Source organism: Sapajus apella, unplaced genomic scaffold (genome assembly GCF_009761245.1).
Source record: "Sapajus apella isolate SASKATOON/1434 unplaced genomic scaffold, GSC_monkey_1.0 scaffold105, whole genome shotgun sequence".
In the NCBI taxonomy this organism is placed as follows: domain Eukaryota; kingdom Metazoa; phylum Chordata; class Mammalia; order Primates; family Cebidae; genus Sapajus; species Sapajus apella.
The window spans coordinates 6,406,429-6,429,286 of NW_022437045.1; the positions used below are offsets into that span (position 1 = coordinate 6,406,429).

Consider the following 22,858-nt stretch of genomic DNA (forward strand, 5'->3'; position numbering starts at 1 on the left):
GAGATATGAAAAAGCCAAAATATGACATAATCAGTGCTTGACCAATCAAACACATGGGTCCCTCAAATTTTATTGAATAGGTAGCCACAGTAAAGCAGTATGTGTGATTTTAGGGTTTCTTCTGCCACAGGGTCCTCCTTTCCCTCTCTGATTCCTAAGAAGTTTTCACTGGACACTACAAGAAAGACTTAATGTGTAAATAGCATATGGATAAGCTAACTTTGACTTAAATTCACTCTAATGATATGACTATCCAATATCCACACTTCCTTGAGGATAATTTCAGTAAGTGGGTGGCACATATGCATGCTTGTGTGTGCGTGTGCTCGTGTGTGTGTGCATGTGGGTGTGTGTGGATGCTTGTGTGTGTGTGCATGTGTGTGCATGCTCGTGTGTGTGTGCATGTGCGTGTGTGTGTGCATGTGTGTGTGCGCACACACATGCTCACTCCCTGGGCTCTAAAAGAAGGCGGCACCAACAGAGAGAGAGCCAGACAGTGAGGGAGAGGAGGCAACTAAGGGAACGTTGAGGTTCTAAGGACAGACTTTGTTCCCCTTCTAAACGTTGCCCTGGGTCAGCCTTGCTGCCAGTCAAGATGAGGGATGGATGTGAGGGTGGAGGTAAAGGCAGCAAAGTGGGCCATTCTAGGTGTTTCCAGAGACCTAAAACAGACAAATATTTACTGGGAGGTTTGGCTTGCCTAGTAGGGAACTTTAATTTCTGTCCTTCGAGAGAACCGTGGGTTCATTCTTCCATGAGCACCAGGTAAAAAGCAACCATGTTCTCCATTTGTCGACAAGGATTTTGGTAACCTACACATACCACGACAGTAAGCAAGGTCAAAGATGAATCTCTGTGCAAGCCTCAGTGGTTCAGATAAAAGCCGAAGTCAACCGCCAGCTTCACCTCTTTCATTAATGGCCTCCCAATTAAAGCAATTTTCCATTCCTCCTTAGAGTTGAGCTGCGTGTTGTGTTTCAGAAGACGTAACATCTTGTAAATGTCAGGGTGCTGAGTGAAAGGCAGGCGGTGCCTGGCCCAGCACTCCCTCACCACCCCGTTTCCAGGCGAAAGTGCGAGTGCTTAAGTCAGTCTTCTAATTAAACTTGGCAATATTACAATGAAAAGGAAGATTTGGGAGTTGGCAACATGGCACATAAACAAACTTTTATGTGAATAATTAAGCGAGAGCTACGCATACGCTGGAACATCTTTAATCAACTTGTGATTAGTTGCCAGCGAAGGCCCAAGCGTTTCCGGAAGCTTCTACGTTGTTTATGTGCTGTGGTTATTTTAACATACCTCCTCTGAAATACTCAGCATATCTTTTTACCCATTTCTCTGTCTTTCATTTTTCTTCTTCTTCTTTTTTTTTCAAAGCCCTGCCCAATTTTGACACCGGCAACTTGTGAAAAGGATTGTATGTGTACGCTTACACGTGTAAATGTGTGTGCGCAAACATTTTACATGTGAACATATACACACAAAGTCAGGAGAGTTTTATATATGAGCCCGCGGATTGCCTTTAAGGAACTTCGCTCCAATAAAACCCAGGGTGTTGTGTTTGGAAGCCATCCGGATGGATCTGCCGCCATCAGAAAAGACCCTGTGGGACAATCCAGAGCCAGGTCAGACTGGAATGACCTCTCCCCGTTCACACCGGACTCCGGGGCTCAAAATGAAGTGCTAATTCCCAGTGGGTCTCAAAGCGTCGTCATGAACTTTTCTTAAACCTTCTTCAAACTACAACTGCAGAAACCACATGAAGGTTTGCTGCAAAACAATTTCGCTAAAGGCTTTCCAAACAAAAGCCGTTGAATGTTTAAGGGAATTTAAACAAGACCAGGATCTATATATACTAGGTAGCATACTGAGAAAGTAATGTAGGAAAGGCTCGTTGGGTATGTTTCAGAATTCCATCTGCTATTCGAGTTTGGAGCATGAGCGCAGGTCATTTAAGCTTTGAAAGTCAAATCCTTGTATTTTTCTAAACCATTGATGCATCTTAAGAAAACTGTAAAATAGTACATTTTTAAAATGTAGGAGATTAATCCTGCTTCTATCCTTCAAAAGATAATTATCTACATTAAAGATAATTATAGAGACTAGGCTAGTGCCACATATATTATACATAAAATATCTCGATTCTCTTGAAGTTTTTTTTCTTTCTTTTTTTTTTTTTTGAGACAGAGTCTCACTCTGTTGCCAGGCACCAGGCTGGAGTGCAGTGGCACAATCTCGGCTCACTGCAACCTCCACCTCCCGGGTTCAAGCAATTCTCCTGCCTCAGCCTCCCCAGTAGCTGGGACTACAGGCGCACGCCACCACGCCCAGCTAATTTTTGTATTTTTTTTTTAGTAGAGACAGGGTTTCACCATGTTGGCCAGCATGGTCTTGATCTCTTGACCTCGTGATCTGCCCGCCTCGGCCTCCCAAAGTGCTGGGATTACAGGCTTGAGCCACTGTGCCTGGCTTTTTTTTTTTTTTTTTTTTTCAGTAGAAATGGGGTTTCACCATGTTGGCCAGGCTTGTCTCGAACTCCTGACCTCAGGTGATCCACCGTGCCTGGCCTATTTGTCTAACATTCTTCTACTCCAGACTCTCCCCTCTCAAGCTTTAAGTTTTTCCTAGCAAAGAGTAACATTATTCAGTTACTGTGTAAGTTCTAGAACAACTACAGGTTAGTGTCTCCCTTTCTTCAGGAACAACACATTTTTGCTACTGAAACAAACAGACCAGAGAAACATCAGTGACTAACTCCAACTGATATGAAACCAACAAGTCATTTTAACTTTAAAATGAAAAATTCTGTACTCTGTATCTGTCTCAATTGGCCCAGAAAAATGAACCCTGCTTACCTTGGACACAAAACACTCTGCTATGGCCACAGGATCATTTTCACAGTTTTCCAAATCTTGCAGAAGTTCACTAATAAAAAAATAACAGCCAGGAAGTATTAGATTATAGTCTTCTGGATGAGAACATTTTGTACAATTTAAAAGTTTAAACATTTCCATGGCATTTACAAGGAATCATATAATTGGTTAACTGAGGACCTGCTGTCATTGTATCCCAGGCTTAGGTAAGGGACTTACCCAGGGTCATGGTGGAGCAGGGGATTAAACACAGGTTGAACCCATAGCTCTCCCACCAGAGTTAAGCCCTGCCTATAATTTCAGTTTTATAGATGCTTGTCATTCATCTACATGAATGCTCATTCATGCTCATTTAGACATCAAACAGCTGCCTGCTTACCAGGCACAGTGTAAAGAATTAGGAACACATCAGTGAGCGAAGTGAGATATGGGCTCTCAGGGGTCCCCAACCTTTTTGGTACCAGGGACCAGTTTTGTGGAAGACAACTTTTCCACAGACTGGGTTGTGGGGATGGTTTTGGATGATTCAAGCGCATTACAGTTATCGTTAGAGTCTCATAACCTAGATCCTGAGCATGCACCATTCACAATAGGGTTCGCACTCCTATGAGAATCTGATGCCGCCACTGATTTGACAGGGCGTAGGGCTCAGCTTCTCTTGCTGCTCACCTCCTCCTGCGCAGCCCAGTTCCTGACAGCTCACAGACTGGTATTGCTCCGTGACTTGGGGGTTGGAGACCCCCTGGCTCTGGTATTACGGAGCTTCCAATCCACTTGAAGAGTCAGGCATTCAATAAACTTTCACACTGACAGCCCAGGCGCGGTGGCTCACACCAGTAATCCCAGCACTTTGGGAGGCCTAGGCAGGCAGATCACCTGAGGTCAGGAGTTTGAGACCAGCCTGGCTAACATGCAGAAACCCCCATCTCTACTAAAAATACAAAAAAATTAGCCGGGCGTTGTGGCAGTCACCTGTAGTCCCAGCTACTTGGGAGGCTGAGATAAGGGAACTGCTTAAACCTGGGAGTCGGAGGTTGCAGTGAGCCAAGGCTGCACCATTGCACTCCAGCCTGGGCGACAGAGTGGGACTCCGTCTCAAAAACAGAAAAAAATCACACTAACAAAATTATAATAGAGATAGTGCTTTAAAGGAGAGATATGCTGGGGAGGGAAGTATCTTTCCTCAAATGCAAATCCACGTTATTTTTTTACTGGCAGTATCATTTTTTAAATAAAAGCATAATACTTCATTGTGTGACTGTACCATAATTAATTCAATGACTCTCACACTGTTGGATTAAATTCTATATATGGAATTGATGGGCCAAAGAATATTCTCAGTGTAAACGTTAACACATTTCCAAATTGCACTCCACATAAGTTATATTAATATATACTTTACTATGTTAAGTGTTTATTTCAATGAGCCATGTTATATATTTAATAAAAGTATAGTAGTTCACAGGAATTATGATAAAAACAAGCAGTTTCTTGTTTTCTGCTTCTCATTCTCAATGGGCACTGCCCAGAAGCATTTTCAATTCTTTAGGCTGCTTCTGCTCTAAGAAAGTCCATGTTTCTAAACATGCTGATTATGAGTTTTCATTAGTTTTTATTTTTAGATATTATTTACTTCTCAGTTTCTCCAAACTTAAACTTACCCTTCTGTCTCCTCAACTAGTTCTAAGATCTTTTTTTTTTTTTTTGTTTTAATTTTAAAGACAGGGTCTCACTCTGTCAACCAGGCAGATCTCAAACTCGTGGGCTCAAGTGATCTTCCTGAAGTGCTGGATAGTGTGAGCCACTGTACCCAGCTTCTCAACTAGTTCTGTTATGCAATTTGATTAGATTAAATATCAGAATTTACATCTTTAAGACTATGTAAATATTATTCCCTGTTAGCCTTAGAGTATACGATGATTTCATTTCCTTTCTTAGAGAACCATGTTTTCCCTGGAGTTAAAATTGTTTCTCTTTTTTCTCGTTTTTCAAGGTCAACACCATTAATTTATTCTCAAATTGTGTGCCAGAAGTATAAATCTTGTCTCACTGTGTTCAAACTTCAGATATTCTATTGTTTGCATTTTTTTCTTGGTGACCTCTGCTTCAACCTGGACAGGCTGCTCTCCAGGCCTGCTGATTATTTCTTCAACATAATCCTAATGATGACCTTTGCTGGTCTCCTGTATTGAATGCCTTGCTTCTTAGATACTCTTTCCAATGTATTCCTTCCTTTGGGAGATTACAAAATCAAGCAATAGCTTTCTCAGAAAGAGTAACAGGAGGTATGCTTTCTGAGACTCTTCCTGTTTCAAAAATGTTCTCCCTTCACACTTGGCTCATAACATCAGTAGATATAAAATTCTTGGTTGGAAGCAATTTTCTCTGAGTATTCAGGGAGCTATCTGCTGCTTTATAGATTCCAAAGCTGCTCTTGAGATTCCAATATCATTCTGATCCCCAGCCCATTCTGAAAGCTTTTAGAGTTTTCCCTTAGTTGACATAATTACAACATTGTGATAGTAGGCTTTGGGTGGGTCTTTTCTCATATACTGAGCCAATGTAAAAATTTGGGAAATGATCTGGATAGTAGTTCTCCAAGTGTGGTCTAAGGACCCCTGGGGTTCCTGAAATGAGACCCCTTTAGGAGGTCCACAAAGTTGGACCTCATACAAACACTGAAACATTATTAAATTTTTAAACTTTCATTCTCTCATGAGAGTACAGTGAACTTTTCCAGGGTCTACATGACATGTGATATCACAACAGATGGAAAGTTGAAGCAGATATGAGAATTCAGCTGTCTTCTAGTAAGTCAGGCAGTAAAAAGATCTGTAAAAACGCAAAACAGTTCCAAAACAAACAAAAATTAGTGGAAAAAGTGGCAAAATTATTTTTCTAAAAATATATGGGCTTCTTTTTTAGTATTAGTAAACAGATAACAAGTTCTCAGTTTTCATTTCTAATGTGGCAAACAAAACATAATAAAACACAAACAAAAAAGCTTTTTGGGTCTTTAGTATTTTTAAGCACGTAAGAGATCCTGGACCAAAACACTTGAGAATCTCTGCTCCTGTCTGGGTGTGGTGGCTCATGCCTATAATCCCAGCACTCTGGGAGGCCAAGGAGGGCAGACTGCCTGAGGTCAGAAGTTTGAGATCAGCATGGCCAACATGGTGAAACCCCGTCTCTACCAAAAATACAAAAATTACCCGGGTGTGGTGGTATGCACCTGTAGTCTCAGCTACTCAGGAGGCTGAGGCAGGAAAATCACCTGAACCTGGGAGGAAGAGATTGCGGTGAGCTGAGGTTGCACCATTGCACTCCAGTCTGGGCGACAAGAGTGAAACTCTGTAAAAAAAAAAAAAAAAAAGAGTATCTGCTCCTGAGTTATATCTTTGATATTTCCTCCCTTCCAGGTTTAAAGTTCTTATTACTCACATGTTGGATCTCCTGGTCTGAGATTCTAATTTTCCTTAGTCTTCCTTCCTGTTTATTGCTCCTTTTTTTTTTTTTTTTGGCTGGGGGAGACCTCTACACTATTTCCCATTTCTTTTTTGTCCTTTTGTTCTTTTTCCATTTCTTTTATTGATTTTTTGTTTGTCTCTACCATCAGATTTTCAATTTCAAAGATTTTTTTTTAACATGCATTTTGGATGTTTCTTGCTTATGCTTCTGTTCTTATTTCATGGGTGCAAAATCTTCCCTTATTTCCAAAGATGCCATGATGATGATGATGATGATAATGATTTTGTACTTTTCTTTCCTGTTCTTTGTTTTCTACTGAGCTCCCTTTTTGATGATTTTAGCTTCTCTCTTTCATGTTAGATATTATTCTCAAATTCTGAGTATCTTCATTTGTCCTTTCATATTTGAAAGACAGCCACAACGTCAATGGAGTTTATCATGTGGTGTTCCTCATTCCAAGGCAGTGGTCTGAAACTTTCGGTGTCAGAACCTGTTTATACTCTTAAACAATTTAGTGAGAAGAGTAGCATTGTTTCCTATTTTTGCAAATTTTAACTCTAATTTAATAGAACATAGCTGGATTCTTACATCTGTTTCTGCACTCAATCTGTTGTAATCTGTTGTTTTGGTTGAAGTATACAGGAAAAAAATCCAGCCTTACACAGCACATCACTGGAAAAGGGAGGAGTATTTTAGTAGCCTTTCTGATAAGTATAGATATCTTTCATAGCACACTAATATCCTTCATAGTACACTGAAACTCAGCAAGTGGTAATGGATTAAAGGCCTGTTTGAGTCTGACACCATAACAATGCACTATACTGTTACTTTATTTTATTTTATTTTTATTATTTTTTTGAGGCAGAGTCTTGCTCTCTTGCCCAAGCTGGAGTGCAATGATGTAATCTCAGCTCACTATAACCTCTGCCTTCCAGGTTCAAGCGATTCTCCTGCCTCAACCTCCCAAGTTTCTAGGATTACAGGTGCCCACCACCATGCCCAGCTAATTTTTGTATTTTTATTATAGATGAGGTTTCACCATGTTGGCTGGGCTGGTCTTGAACTCCTGGCCTCAAGTGATCTGCCTCCCTCAGCCTCCCAAAGTGTTGGGATTACATACATAAGCCAGTGCGCCTGGTTAGGGCTATTATCCCCATGAAGCTGCACCTATCTACTTTGTTTGCTTGCCACTCAATAAGCAATTACTAAAAGACCACATGCCAGGCATGGTCAGAGGCAGTGAGGTTATGGGGTAAACAAGGTGGACACAGGCCCTGTCCCATGTGTTTATGTCCTGACCACAGGTGAGAAGTACTAATCACTGAATAAACAACACAATATCACATTGCACTATGTGATATGAAGGAATAGAAGGTAGTATGATAGAGAGCAACTGAGGCTGGGCAAGGGTGAAGGAAGGTTGGGACAGTTAGGGAAGCTTCTCTGAGGAGGTGGTATTTGAGTTCATGAAGTCTTGACACAGAAAGTCATTTAAGAGTGAGATTGCAGGTCGGGCACAGCGGCTCACGCCTATAATCACAGCACATTGGGAGGCTGAGGCAGGCAAATTACCTGAGGCCAGGAGTTTGAGACCAGCCTGGACAATATGGTAAAACCCCATTTCTACTAAAAATACAAAGATTAGCCAAAAAGATTAAAAAAAAAAAGAAAAAAGAAAATAAAAAAAGATTAGCCAGGCATGGTAGTGAGTGCCTATAATCCTAGCTACTTAGGAGGCTGAGGAGGGAGGGCTGCTTGAATCTGGGAGGCAGAGGTTGCACTGAGCTGCAATTCCCCGACTGCATTCCAGCCTGTGCAACAGAGTAAGACTGTCTCAAAAAAAAAAAAAAGAATGGGATTGAAAACTCGGATAGAATGAACTTGGTGGGTTCTCCTGTGAGGTATAGAAAGGGAGCCACAGTGGCTGGAATTTGGTGGGCAACAGAGTGTGTGGCAGGATAGAGGAAGACATCAGTCTATAAAAGATACGCAAACACGCAAAGTACTAGAGCACAGTCGGGACCTGGAATGCAGTGCATCAGCCACTGAAGACACTTCTAAATACCAGACAGGGGACGATTCTACAGTTACAGCCTCATGGGGTGAAGACTATGGATTTCTCATGGAATCAGTGTGACTAACGTGCAACTGCACATGTGCACCAGGACTGCATCAGTGTGACTAATGCACAACTGCACATGTGCACCAGGACTGCATCAGTGTGACTAATGCACAACTGCACATGTGCACCAGGACTGTATCAGTGTGACTAAGGTGAAATTTCACCATGTATTCCTGGAATGCATCAGTGTGGCTAAGGTGTACCTGCACTTGTGCACGAGGAGGAAGAAATAACTCACAGATTGCGTTTTGTATTCAAAACTAAATTAGAGTCATCTTGCCTTTAGGATTTGGATATTTTCTCTTTTCCTGTAGTTATTATTCTAAATATTTTCTCCTTTTTGAGAAGGACTGTTAAAACAATTATAAAGTTTCCTACTTGAGCTCAGGTGCCTTAGTTGGGTGGGAAATGAGAGGAAACACTGTTCTCATTTACAGAACATACCACATGTGAAGCTTTTCTGAACCCTGATGTGAACTTTGAGGCAGGAATTATATTATGACCTTGAATCTTCTATCCCTTTACACTAAGAGAGATTGGAGGATGCAGCCCCTCCCCTTCCGGTCTGCAGGATTCTCAGCAGCATTCTCAGCAGCACTTCCCTTTCCCATTGCCTAATCAGCTGGCATTTTAACCCACTGCATCCACAGACACATGTGCAGGGAAGAGAAATTACTGCAATAATTTCACTCATACTTTCCAGGCACTGGTCTGGAAAAGTCCAGTTGAAAAAAAGTGTGGGTAAAAATATCTCTACCATTGTACAGAAGTCAGACATTTTGGTGGTATGGAAATACACTAGAAAAGAAAACGATTCCACCTTCCTTTGCCTTGCTGTTTTATGTATCCCATGATTTCACTCCCTAAATTACAACCAAGGAGAAGAAAAAGCGTGGCCCAAAGAATTTCTTTTGTCTTCAGACATGTGTTAGTTGCTCTGTAAAGTCCCCCTCAGACAAAATTAATTGCACATTCCTCAGCATTCTCAAAGCATTCTGTTTCTTCCTTGATTATGTGACTTATTGCCTCTGTTGTACAATGGTGTCATTCATCCTTAGACTATTAGACTAGTCCATGGTTTCATACAGAGTAATGACTCAACATAGGTACACTGAATAAAGAAAAGAGTTGAAGGAAAAAGGAGAGTTTTACTCTGATCTTCTGAGGGAGGGAGGGAGAGAGCTTGGATGATTTTAATCTGCTAAGAAACAACTGAATGTCTAAAAACAGACGTTCAATATGGAGGAATGATCTTTATTTCCTCACTCTTCATTCTTAAAGGAAGACTCAAATTGCAAATTGCAGTTTACGTTTCTGTATGCCAAGAGAGGGCTACTTTCTTCTTTCTCTCTCTCTCTTTTTATTTTTTTTTTTAGTTATACAAAATAAATGCATTTGATACTTTAGAAGTTGGCATTTCTTTTTGGTTTGCAGTAAAATACTGGATTTTAGGCGGCTAGTTCAAATGAGAAAAGTGGTTTCTTTGGACTAACCCAGTTTCCTGACCTCGTGGTTATTTATTCCAGACACCAAACAGAGACTTAAATTTCTAGGTTACCATGGGAATTTTAAGAGAAAGAGATATTTGGGTAACAAAAAGAACACAAAAATAAAGTTTCGATTGTATTCCAAAACATTTCATGACAGATTTTGTGAAATAGCAATTTAAATCTAGTCATATACCAAAAGCAAACAAAGATAGGACAAGGAAAGAAATTATATACTACTGTCATTTATGAACATGCCTGAAAAAATTCTTCTACAAATATAAATAAATTGGGCTGGGCGCAGTGGCTCCCTCCTGTAATCCCAGCACTTTGGGAGGCTGAGATAGGTGGATCAAGGAGCTTGAGACCAGCCTGCCCAACATGATGAAACTCCGTCTCTACAAAAACACAAAAATTAGCTGGGTGTGGTGGCATGTGCCTGTAGTCCCAGCTAGTTGAGAGGCTGAGGCAAGAGAATCGCTTGAATCTGGGAGATAGAGGCTGCAGTGACTCAAGATCACACCACAGCACTCTAGCCTGAGTGACAGAGTGATACTGTCACAAAAAAAATAAACAAAAATTTTTTAAAAATTTAAATGAATCAGTGCCTAAATATACAAAACATCATGACTGGGTAGGGCTTATTCTACTAATTTTACATATGATTCAAATCATAATCCCTATTAATAATATTTACCACATTATGAATTGAAAGAGTAAAACTGTATGCTAACTTTATTAAAGACATATCAAGCATTGAATAAAATTCAGTATTTACAATAAAATCTTAGCAAAATAGGACAAGTGTTTGTCTAAAACCACGGCAAACATCACACTTAAGGGTAAAATATTCCTGCTAAGGGCAAAAAAAGGATAAGGATGCTAACATCTAAACAATATTGTATAGGAAGACTTACCCAAAGCAATAAGACACGAAAAAGACAATAAAGGGTAGAAAGAGGAAAAGAAAATTTTCTACAAATTTTATAGTACTATAAAAGATGACAAAAAAGCTTCCTCCTCTTCACACATCATTATCTACATAGAAATGCAAGAGATCTAGGAACCACTCTTAAGCAGGAAAGTTGAGAAAGTTTGTTACAGTACTGACATATAAAAAAATCAAAAGCATTGCTAGATGAGAATAACAGCCAAATTTCAAAAAAGGAAAAAATGTTCTAGTCCAAATAACATCAAAAGCTATAAGTATCTAGTAATAAAGTTTTAAAAGTTACATGTATGAAAAAAACATGAAAGTTGCACATATGAATGTGATGGAGAAATTACAATACATTATCAGAAGAACTTTTAAAAGGCTTGATTGAAGACATATATGTTTATGTATGGAATGACACTAATGTAAAGATGGCAATTCTGTTGAAATTAATCTATAAATTTATTGCAATTTCAATAAAAATCCCAATAGAGTAGTTCAAGGAAATAATAAATAAAAAAAAAAAATCCCTTGACAGTGCAGAGTCCAAGAAAAGCTAAGCCAGTGTTGAAGAAGAGCAACGTGGGCTTGATCATCAAAACTGTGTGGTATGGGACAAGAATGGGTGGGCCAGTGAAAGAGAACACAGAGCCTAGAAACATCCGTGTAAGTCTTTTTTTTTTTTTTTTTTTTGAGATGGAGTCTTTCTCTGTCGCCCAGGCTGGAGTGCAGTGGCATGATCTTGGCTCACTGCAACCTCCGCCTCCTGGGTTCAGGCGATTCTCCTGCCTCAGCCTCATGAGTAGCTGGGATTACAGGTGTGACCACCACGCCCAAAAATACAATAATTTTTGTACTTTTAGTACAGACAGGGTTTTGCCATGGTTTCACCATGTTGGTCAGGCTGGACTTGGGCTACTCACCTTGTGATCCGCCCGCCCCGGCCTCCCAAAGTGCTAGGATTATAGGCGTGAGCTACTGTGCCCGGTCCACAACTTATTTTCAAATAAAGCCCAATTAAATTTAAAAGACATGTCTCATGGTAGGAGATATTTCCACCTCACATAATCTACAAAGATACTATCCAGAATTCATCAAGATCTCCTATACAAGAAAAAGAAATATCCCAATGGAACAATGGGCAATGGACATGAGCCAGGAAATTGCAAAAGAGAGCAAAGTGGCCAACAAGAAAAGATGCTCAATCTTAACGCAATTGGCAAAATGCAGAGACAGATCATCCCCAATGGCTATTACATAGCAGTTAAACGAACTAGAGCTATAAATCCCCAAAACAATGTTGAGTGAAAATAAGCTGTAAGTTGGCACCATGTATGCCATATTTGAAACAGGTGAAAGCATGTGACTTCTTTTATTTTTTGAGACAGGGTCTCACTCTGTTGCCTATTCTGGAGTGCCGTGGTGCCATGATAGCTCACTGCAGTCTCAAACTCCTGGGATCTAGCAACCCTCCTGCCTCAGTCTCCTGCGTAGTAGGACCATGGGCATGTGCCATCATGTTCTGCTAATTTTTTGATTTTTTATAGGGATGGGATCTCACCACGTTGCCCAGGCTGGTTTCAAACTGCTCGGCTCAAGCAGCCCTCCCACAGCATGTTACACATTTTAAATAAATACTTGTCTATCTAGTGATGGCAACAGTACCATGCTTGGGAAAGAAACCCCAAGCTTTGGATAGCAGTTCCAGCACAGTTGTATACCAAGCCAACTTATACTGGCTTGCCTGAGCCAATTCTGCTCATCTCTTCTTAACTCCGTGTTCAGCGATGTTGTGTTAGTAACTTGAAATCTGCTGTGATGGGTGTTTATACCACAGAAATCAGCACAAATTCCAGATCCTAGCTTCCCCTTCCCCACGCTGGAGAACTGGTTTACCAACACACCAGTGTGCCATTCTCCACAGAGCGGCATGTGACTAGGAAGGGTATGTGAGTGGATTCAACATTATTTGTAATGCCTTTATGCATCCAACAAATTTTAAAGCAAATATAGCCCAAAGACAGGAGTAATATGATAAATGAGCCATGCCTAACTCTTTCACAGAATGTCGTTCTGTGCTTTTCTGTATTTTGGAAATCTTTACTGAAAAAAGAGACCCAGTCAGTTGAATTTTTCAGGCCAGCATAATACCATTTCTTTATGTCCTCTCTAATTTTAGATTTAAGTCTTATCTAGTTGGCCACAATATTATTATTTTGAAAAACTTGGACCTGAACTAATAGGAGCTGAAAGTTATTACTTCAAGCGCCAACCAAAGATTTGAAATTGATACACCCATTGATTGGTTGAATCTGGGAGGCGGAGGTTGTAACGAGCTGAGATTGCATCACTGCACTCTAGCCTGGGTGATACAGTGAAACTCTGCCTCAAAAAAAAAAAAAAAAAAAAAGAAAAGAAAACAAAATAACAGAGACGTGATTGAGGAATATAAATCTCAGTCATCCAATTTCCGCAGACTGGGATCCATTGCAAAGATCTCTTCTTGCTAACTTGTTCACTCATTCATTCATTTATTTCAGACAGAGTCTCACTCTGTTGCCCAGGATGGAGTGCAGTGGTGCAATCTCGGCTCACTGCAACCTCTGCCTCCTGGGTTCAAGTGATTCTCCTGTCTCAGCCTTCCAAGTAGCTGGGATTACAGGCATGCGCCACAACATCCAGCTAATTTATTTTTGTATTTTCAATAGAGATGGGGTTTTGCCATGCTGGCCAGGCTGGTCTCAAACTCCTGACCTCAAGTGATCTGCCCACTTCGGCCTCCCAAGGTGCTGGGATTACAGGTGTGAGCCACCGGGCCTGGCCTCATTCTTATCTTTCTTTAAATTAGGAGACACATGAAGATTTAAACTCCAGGATTAAAAGCCCCTGCTGGAGTAAGCCACAACTTCATGAAACATGCCTGAGAAGCAGGGCTCTACTCTGGCAGGAGGGCACATGGCTAAATGCCTGGGGTTTGGAGTCAGAGAGGCTCAGATGATGCATATGAAGTAAAAATGCACCTAGTGCTCTATGGCCTCTGGTATGGAGCAAGCACTCTATAAATATGCCTTACCATCAACTCACAGCCAAACCACAGAAGACCTAGGCCAGGGGCCTCCCAGGACCTAGCCCTCTTGCCTTTTTCTAAGTTAGAAGGCATCAGTGGGCTCTGAAACTAGAAACTTCAGGGGCACACAGGATTTTATCATCAGCGACTGCGCCATGAGGGCTGGCTTTCACACCAGCACATTACAAGTAGTCTCTGGATTCTCTAACTCAGTTTTTATGCCCTTTCTCTATTTTCTGTTTAGTTTGTTTACTTTATCTAGACTGCGTATCTCAACCACGGCTGCACTTTCCAAACACTTGAGGACCTTTGCAAAATTCTGATGTTCTGGCCTCACCTCGACCAACGAGTCAGAATTTCTGGAGGCAGGATCCAGTTTCCCAGGTGATTCCAGTGTATAGCCTGGGCTGAGAAACACTGATGCAACATTAACAGACTGTTTTTCAAAGTCTAACTGAGTCAAATGAAAAAAGCGCTGTTCTAACACTGATACTTCCTACACCCTAGGCTTTCAGAATGAAAGGATAAGGCGTTTCAAATCAAGGAACATGTCTCCCAGAGGCCAGGCTTGTGCGAGGTGTTGGGATTCAAGGTTGGCCAAGGAGACGTGAAGCCTGCCTTCAAGGAGCTCACATTTAGCAATTTTGGTAAGCCGAGATGGGTAGGACCGAGCTTGCATTTACAGCTGAGCCACAGAATGACAGGGCATTGCAGAATGTGATGATGGGAATTCGCTATCACAAAACCAATCACTAGCGTATATTTTGGTATCTCCTCTGTGCTGGCACTTTCAGTTTATCAGGTCATGGGAGCTTCACCACAACCACAGGAGGGAGATTTTCCTACTATTTCCATTCCTTCCTTCAATAAACGTTTGGATGCCTCCTGTGGGCCAGACACCATTTCAGACATTTGGACGGTAACAGAACAGACTCCTGTCCTTATGGCGCAAGTGTTTTGTGAGTCAGGGTGGAGAGGAAAGAAACAACAGGCACGTCTTTAAACGTCAATCAGATAGCACGTTAGAAATTGATGAGCGCCATGAGAAAAAGGAAAAGTGGAGGGGGTAAGGTATGTGTGGAGACTCAGGGAGCCTCAGCGAGAAGAAGGATTTGAGCAAAGACTTGACATACCGGAGTTAGTTCATTTCATTCCATTTGCAGATTCACCCAACACATACAGGTGGCTTTGCTGGGATGCAAACTCACATAGGTTGAACACCAGCTTCTGTGCCCTTAACCACCCTACTAACTTGTCCATCCATCCTTCTGTCCATCTGTCCTTCCTTCCCCCTTTCTTTCTCCCCTTTCTCCCCTCTTCCTTCCTTTTCTTTTCTTTCTCTCTTTCTCTCTCTCCCCCTCCTTTCCCCTCTCTCTCTGTCTCTTTCTTTCTTTGATGAAGTCTAGCTCTATCACCCTGGCTAGACAAATTGCAGTGGTGTAATCTTGGCTCACTGCAACTTCCACCTCATGGGTTCAAGCGATTCTTCTGTCTCAGCCTCCTGAGTAACTGGGATTACAGGTGTACACCACCACACCTGGCTAATTTTTATATTTTTAGTAGAGATGGGGTTTCACCATATTGTCCAGACTGGTCTTGAACTCCTAACCTCAGGTGATCTGCCCATGTCGGCCTCCCAAAGTGCTGGGATTAAAGGTGTGAGCCACTATGTACCCCCTAAGTTTTCTTTCAAGAAGCATTAATATAATAACTTATTTATTCACTGTCTTGTTTGCTATTATAATTTTCTAGCCTAGTATCTGCTACATACTTGGATTTTTAATTAACTGATTGAAATTATCAATTCAATTGAATTAATATGTCATGATTTGAAGTATGTATTGTGTTTACTGCGTCCAGCCCACTCCCCAGGTAGAAGAAAAGTTATAGAAAATGCAGTGTAGCTGGGGATCCTGGAAACTGAGCAAGTGTGTGTTCTTAGGTGTCCTGTTCACGTCATGTTGCAGAAGAAAAGATGTCACTGCCCTGCCAGGGCAAATAGGTTTCTTCTGAGCCAGGAGGAGGGAGACAGAAAATATGGAATACACGTGAGACACATAAGGAAATAAGGATGCTTCTAAGTAGAAAGCTTCATGGCACAATAGCCCACAAAAATGTATGAGGCTGAGTCAGGGGTTACAGGTAAAGTTTTCTTAGGCTGCATTCATTTGAGAAATTTTTATAATGTTTCTATGTAAGAACGATCTTTTGAATATTAACTTACCTATTGAAGCGGTAGATATCCTGTATGTTTCCAAAAAGGGCTGATCTTTCTTCGGTCCCCATGAGAAGTTTTGTTTGGTCCCTGATGCAGTCAAGGTAATCCTATGAGATCAAAGAGAAGGATGCCTTAAACACTCCCGTCCTTTCCAAGTCATCTTTAATTATGCCTACTGAATCTTTAATATCTTTTTCGAGTCATTATTATGCCAATGTGCTCATTAACTCCGAGAGCACACAGTTGCTCTCTTATTACTGGCCCTAATACTCACCTATTTATAGAATGAAGAGTTTTAGCAAAGAGAAAGCATGTAGCATACATTCCTTGTTTGTTTTTGAGATGGAGTCTCGCTCTGTTGCCTGGTTGGAGTGCAATGGCACAATCTCAGCTCATTGCAACCTCCACCTCCCAGGTTCAAACGATTCTCCTGCCTCAGCCTCCCGAGTAGCTGGGATTTACAGGCTGTGCCACCACACCCAGCTTATTTGAATTTTCAGTAGAGGTGGGGTTTCACCATGTTGGTCAGGCTGGTCTCGAATTCCTGACCTGGTGATCTACCTGCCTCAGCGTCCCAAAGTGCTGGTTAGGCATGAGCCACCACGCCCGGCCTGAGTATGGTACACATTCTATCTACCTCCAAAATATATTAGAGCTTCCCTAGATGGGTGCCACAATGACCACCGTGCCAATTATGTGAGTTTTGGCATAACCACATTGCCTGCTGCTTCCTTGACTGATGTGTATGATAAAAACATACTTTAAAATTCATATAGTGAAAAACCAGAAATAAAAATTCTGAACTGAAAGAACTGTTTTAAACATAACCTCTAGGTCACAAAACTATCTGTTGTTAAATTATAGAACCAAATTCTTTTTTCAAATATCAACTTACTTTTTTTAAGTGAAAAAAATAAGTGTATAACTTACTTTTTTGCTCTCTGCTATGCTGTTAATGAGCCCAAAAACTCTCAATTGATTTTGTATGTTTTAACACAGAAACAGCTCCCACACAAATCTGCTGCGGATTCAGACCCGTAATGGGTTAAACTGATGTGGCTAACAAGCAATTTGAACTGCTGAGAAAGAGGAAGGCCGCTTTCTGCCCCTTGTGTGCTAAAGAGTTCATAACTGAGTGTTCCCTTTTCCCTAGCAAGACTTGAAAAAGGATTCTGTAGGAGGCAAGAAAACAATAAAGAAAAAAGTGAAAACAGCTGAAATAACGTAAAATAAAAAATAAATACAGTCCTTGCCCGAGGCTGAACAATGAAGTATGGCTCCCTCCCAAACGTAACATGGTGATCTGCAGCATTTAGAGGAAGTAACCTTGTGAAAAGTCAACCAGACCATGAAAATCCCAGCACACAGCCGCATTCCAATGTCCCACAGCAAACACAGTCGTATTTAGATGCGGCTAGAGAAAGGAGAAGCTAAAATGTCAGAACCATCAGCTAATTGTTTCTTACACCTTCTAGTAGTCCACCTTCATTCTCTCATGTTCTTTAGGTTCCTCCAATGCAAAACAGGCAGGGCTTTCATCGTAAACTTTCTCAAGTAGCACATTTCACAGTTTGCATCAAATCAGGTTTCGTTCTAGTTCTTTCATGCTAAAATCACTGTCACGCATGAACCAATGTTCACAAACCTTTTTCAAAACAAGCTTGTGGTAACAGCTTTTCTTCTTGAGAAAGTAGTCACCTCAATAAGAAACTAGATTCAAAAAGTTTAAGAGTAGTTGGCATTAAAATCCCCAAACGGCTTGGCCTGTTCCCCTTACTGTTATAAATGGAACAATCATAAGAGCTTGAGTACCTGCATAGGATAGACAGGCCCAAATAAGAAAAACAAAAGGAGCCCAGAACTGCAAGAATGGTACACTGTGAACAACACATAAAACCTATACTCCCGCAAAAATAAATAAATATTCATCGAGATTTCTGTTAAATTACACAGGTGCAAAGGGATGGACTGACAACGTGGAGTGAATGCTTGTATTTAACAGCAGCTTAAGAGTTTGCTGGACATTTTGGCATACTGTATACAAAATTAAGAAGGTGAAACAGGAGGATGTGGACGGGCACTAGCCACACCAATGTGGCAGGATGAGGGGCAGGCAGAGGTGACAGACGCAAGCCACAACATTTACCTGGCTGACTTCAGAGGCTCCGCAGTGGGGCTTAAAGGGAGAATGAACAACCCTTTCTCTCACTTCAAGTGTGAAGCTTGCTCATTTGCAGAAACTTGATACTAAATTCTTCATGTGAAAGAAAGATTGAGTTAAGGGGCTTAAAGAATTTCATCTGGGGTTAGAGACAAAGAACCATGGCCTGCATCCAACAACTGATGGCCCCTCTCCAGTTCTAAGAGTTTCAAAAATCTCTGACTCTACGGTAGAGAAACTAAATTTTAAAAGTTGCTTGTTTTCAGAAATTATTGAGAAAACAGATCGTGAGGAGTCCACATTTTTGTAGGCCACTCTAGAAAACAGATCAAAGTTGTATGGTCATAACTTGCTCCCCCCACTGATCAGAAGAAAGTCTTTTAAATTTGATACTTTAAACCTAGACTATTTCCTGAAAACTACTGTGGCATGCCCTGCATTTGCAGCTGTAATCATCTGCAGCCAAAATGAGTGGTTCGAAGCTCAGTGATAATAACAGTTCATTCTGTGCTATAAATGACAGAGTAAGGACACCAACAAAATTTATTAGAGCCTGTCATGCTGCTTATTAATTTTATTGGCTTTTATGTAAACACCTGTGGTTACCCTACTGTTAACGGCTATGAAGCATCAATTTAAAACTTTTGCACTGAGGCCAGGCGCAGTGGCTCACATCTGTAATCCCAGCACTTTGGGAGGCCAAGGCGGATGGATCATGAGGTCAGGAGTTCAAGAGCAGGCTGGCCAACATGGTGAAACTCCGTTACCTACTAAAAAATACAAAATTATCTGGGCATTGGTGGCTCGTGCCTGTAATCCCAGCTACTTGGGAGGCTGAGGTGGGAGAATTGCTTGAACCAGGACCCAGGAGGTGGAGGTTGCAGTAAGCCGAGATCACGCCACTGCACTACAGCCTGGTCTACAGTGTGAGAGAGACTCCATTTCAAAAAACAAAAACAAAAACAAAAACAAAACACTTTTGCACTGAAAACAATTACTCTCCAAGAGGATCAATGAATTTACTCTACTTTGGTGAGGGAAGGAGCAGAGAGTTAACACACAAAGGGGCTTTTCACCATTTGAATGATTTTCTGTGATTTAAAATTTCCCCCATTTATTTTCTCATCAGTTTATGTCCTTAAGATCTCTACCATTGTAAGATTTGCACACGAGGGTCCTCCTCTAACTTCTTCATTCCTTGTAATGTCTGTTATTGAAATATCCAAGCAGATATTGAATCTGAGTTAGTCCTATTCAAAGTATGGGAGGTGGGCAGGAGCCGATTTGCAAACTGTTTGCTGCTGATCTACACGGAGAGAAGTACAGACATCAGGTGAGCACGTAGAACTCTTTACAGTAGTTTACTGAATGATTTAATATCTGTTGAACCTAATAATAAATTTGTGCTTGTATTTTATATATCTTACTCTTCCTCTAATTTTTCCAGTATTCGTTTTATAAAGTGTATTTTACAAAAGAATTGGGAGTGACAGACGGAAAGAAAACACACACACCTGCCCCTCACCATGGACAGTTTGCAAAGCTCTGATCTACATAACCATCCAGAAGCGACATGCTGTAGAAAGAACTGAGACAGAAGGCAAATTCAGCGCCGTTGGGAGCTTACCTTATTTCTGAGATCCCAGAAATACTTTAGTTAATGGCTCCTTCACTTCCCTTTTTCCTCTGATATCACATTAAAATGCTTTTTTGCTTGTTTGTTTTTTGAGAGTAAGTCTTGCTCTGTCACCCCGGCTGGAGGGCAGTGGCACAATCTCGGCTCACTACAACCTCCAACTCCCAAGTTCAAGCAATTCTCCTGCCTCAGCCTCCCAAGTAGCTGGGATTACAGGTGTGTGCCACCATGCCCAGTTTATTTTTGTATTTTTAATAGTGATGGGGTTTCACCATGTTGGCCAGCCTGGTCTCCAACTCCTGACCTGGTGATCCACCCACCTCGGCCTCCCAAAGTGCTGGGATTACAAGGGTGAGCCACCATGCCTGGACAAAATTTTTAAAAATTACAGTCTATTTAACATGATAATGAGGATAAACTATAGTAAGAGATAGTTATTTACAGTTACAATGTCAATCAATACTTCATATTCTTTCTACCTTTTTATTCTTCTCTTATAGATACTCCTGTTGTAGACACAGAATGAAAAAGATTCTGTTTCTAAATCTTTTTGCTCACAGTCAAAAATCCTACCTAGTAGTTTCAGGTTTCAGCCTTTTTGGTCCAGCTTCTGTCGTTAGCACTTCCAAATGCCAAGCCCCTAACATACTCTTAAGATTTTTTGTTTTGTTTTTATTTTGGAGAAATATCTTTTTTTTTTTTTTTTTTTTTTTTTGGAAAAGTATATTTTTTTTTTTTTTTTTTTTTTTTGAGACAGCCTCGCTTTTTTGCCTAGGCTGGAGTACAGTAGCATGATCTCAGCTCACTGCAAACTCCACCTTCTGGGTTCAAACAATTCTCCTGCCTCAGCCTCCCTGAGTAGCTGGGATCACAGGCTTGCGCCATCATACCCGGCTAATTTTTATATTCTTAGTGGAGACAGGGTTTCACCATGTCGGATAGGCTGGTCTTGAACTCCTGAACTCAGGTGATCCACCTGCTTCGGCCTCCCAAAGTGCTGGAATTACAGGCATGAGCCACTGTGTCTGGCCCTGGGAAACAATATTTTTTCATTTCTTTAACTTCTCTACCTTTTCTAGAAAGTAGTCTGTTTATCCAAAAACTTGCCTTCCAAATTTATGTATTACATTGGGATGCCTCTGAAGCTAGAAAAACTTACATGTGTATAGTAATTTACAGTTTAAAAGCACATTAACATTCATTTATACAAACCTTCCTCCCATCTTTTTATTTTGAGGATGTAAGAATGTGTGCCAGGTGCTGTTTTACAAGCTAGGAATTAAAAAAAAATGAATAAAACACGATCCCTTCCCCCAGAGCTCCCTGTCTCGTTGAAGAGCCAAGTGTAAACAAATAAATAGAATACAGTGTTTTGGCAGCAAGACTGATAAATATTCAGTACACAAGAGAGGGCAGGAAGGGCGGAAGTGGTCAGTTCCAGGGAGGGGAGAGGCTTCACAGGGGTGGTGAGGGTGGAACTGAATCTTGAAGGATGGAGTTCTCAACACAGAGAAGGGAGGAAGGACACAACATCCAGGAGGCCAGAATTGGGTAAACGAAGGCACAGGGTAACAAGAAGAACATTAAAAGAAGTAGAAAAGGGCTAGATTTCAGGCCAGATTTGTGGCCATGTCAGGGTTGAGACCAGCTGGACAGAGTGGGGTGTGAGCCTGAACACAGAGACCCTCAAGGGTGGGGCTGCACTACTAGATGAGACTAAGTGAGGGCCGGTAATGCAGAACCTTCCATGCTACACAGATGGTGGTAACCACTGAATGGCTGGTGAGATCAAAGATGGTTCTATCATCCATAAAGAAAATAGGGCCGTGCACGGTGGCTCACACCTGTAATCCCAGCACTTTGGGAGGCCTAGGCGGGTGGATCACCTGAGGTCAGGAGTTCAAGACGAGCCAGGCCAACATGGTGAAACCCTGTCCCTACTAAAAATTCAAAATTTAGCCAGGTGTGATGACGGGGGCCTGTAATCTCAGCTACTTGGGAGGCTGAGGCAGAAGAATGACTTGAACCCAGGAGGGAGAGGTTGCAGTGAGTCGAGACTGTGCCATTGCACTCCAGCCTGGGCAACAAGAGTGAAACTCTGTCTCAAAAAAAAAGAGAGAGTAGGAGAGAAGCTATAAAGCTGCTTGGGAGGCTGGTTAGGTGATGCATGCAGCAGTGCTGGTATCCGCAGATCAACTCCTAACCCTGAGTCAGGTGGAGAGGAGAGATATTTAATGGGATGTGGAGAATAAGAGAAAGCAGAGAGTCCAGAATGACAGCCATGGTTGAAGTAACTGATCAGCCATGTGGGCTTTCGGGGGAAGGAAGTCTGGGGCTCCTCTCTCTTTGTCGCTTTTCATCCCAAGGAGGAAGTGCTGTTTCACCAGCTCCCAGCCAAGATGCTTTCTTATCCACTGTGGCATGAGTGAATTAACGTCAATGAGTACCTGGGGACCCATCTGTCTCCTCTTCCTTTTGGTGGTAGCATGGAGAGAGCTGGACTGCTCCCTCTGGATAGAAGGACCCACTGGCTTCTCCCCTCTGATTTTCCTTCCTAGGTGGCTGGTGAGGTAAAGCCAAGCCAGGGCCAGCTCCAGCAGGCCCCATCTGCAGAGGCCTGGGCAGGGCTGTTCCGAGGGTCGGTGCCCGCTAGACTGGACCTCTTCACACCCAGATGAAATGTTGAAAGGCATCTCTGGGTTTTGTGGTGAAAGGCGACAGGCCTGCTTTTGGCCTAGTTAATCCAGAGCATAGGTTTTCATGTGCTCAGCCCGGCTCATTTTGCTCTTGCCAGGGCCCAAGCTCTAAGAAGAAATATGGGTTTGATTTTCCAGCCATCGTCTTTTGCACAGAGTTCCCTTAGAGAACATTGTGACTGATAAGATATTG

At 41.6% G+C, this 22,858-nt stretch overlaps 1 protein-coding gene across 1 annotated transcript in view; it reads right to left on the reverse strand.

Annotated features, from left to right (window-relative positions):
- Positions 1–22,858, reverse strand: part of PLEKHG1 (pleckstrin homology and RhoGEF domain containing G1) — a 157,092-nt gene that overhangs the window by 56,985 nt on the left and 77,249 nt on the right. Inside the window, exons 3-4 of the mRNA XM_032258801.1 lie at positions 16,179–16,279; positions 2,859–2,928 (exon numbers count right to left, since the gene is read on the reverse strand). Of these exons, the coding sequence (XP_032114692.1) occupies positions 2,859–2,928; positions 16,179–16,279 (171 nt within the window). The remainder of the gene's footprint in view (positions 1–2,858; positions 2,929–16,178; positions 16,280–22,858) is intronic.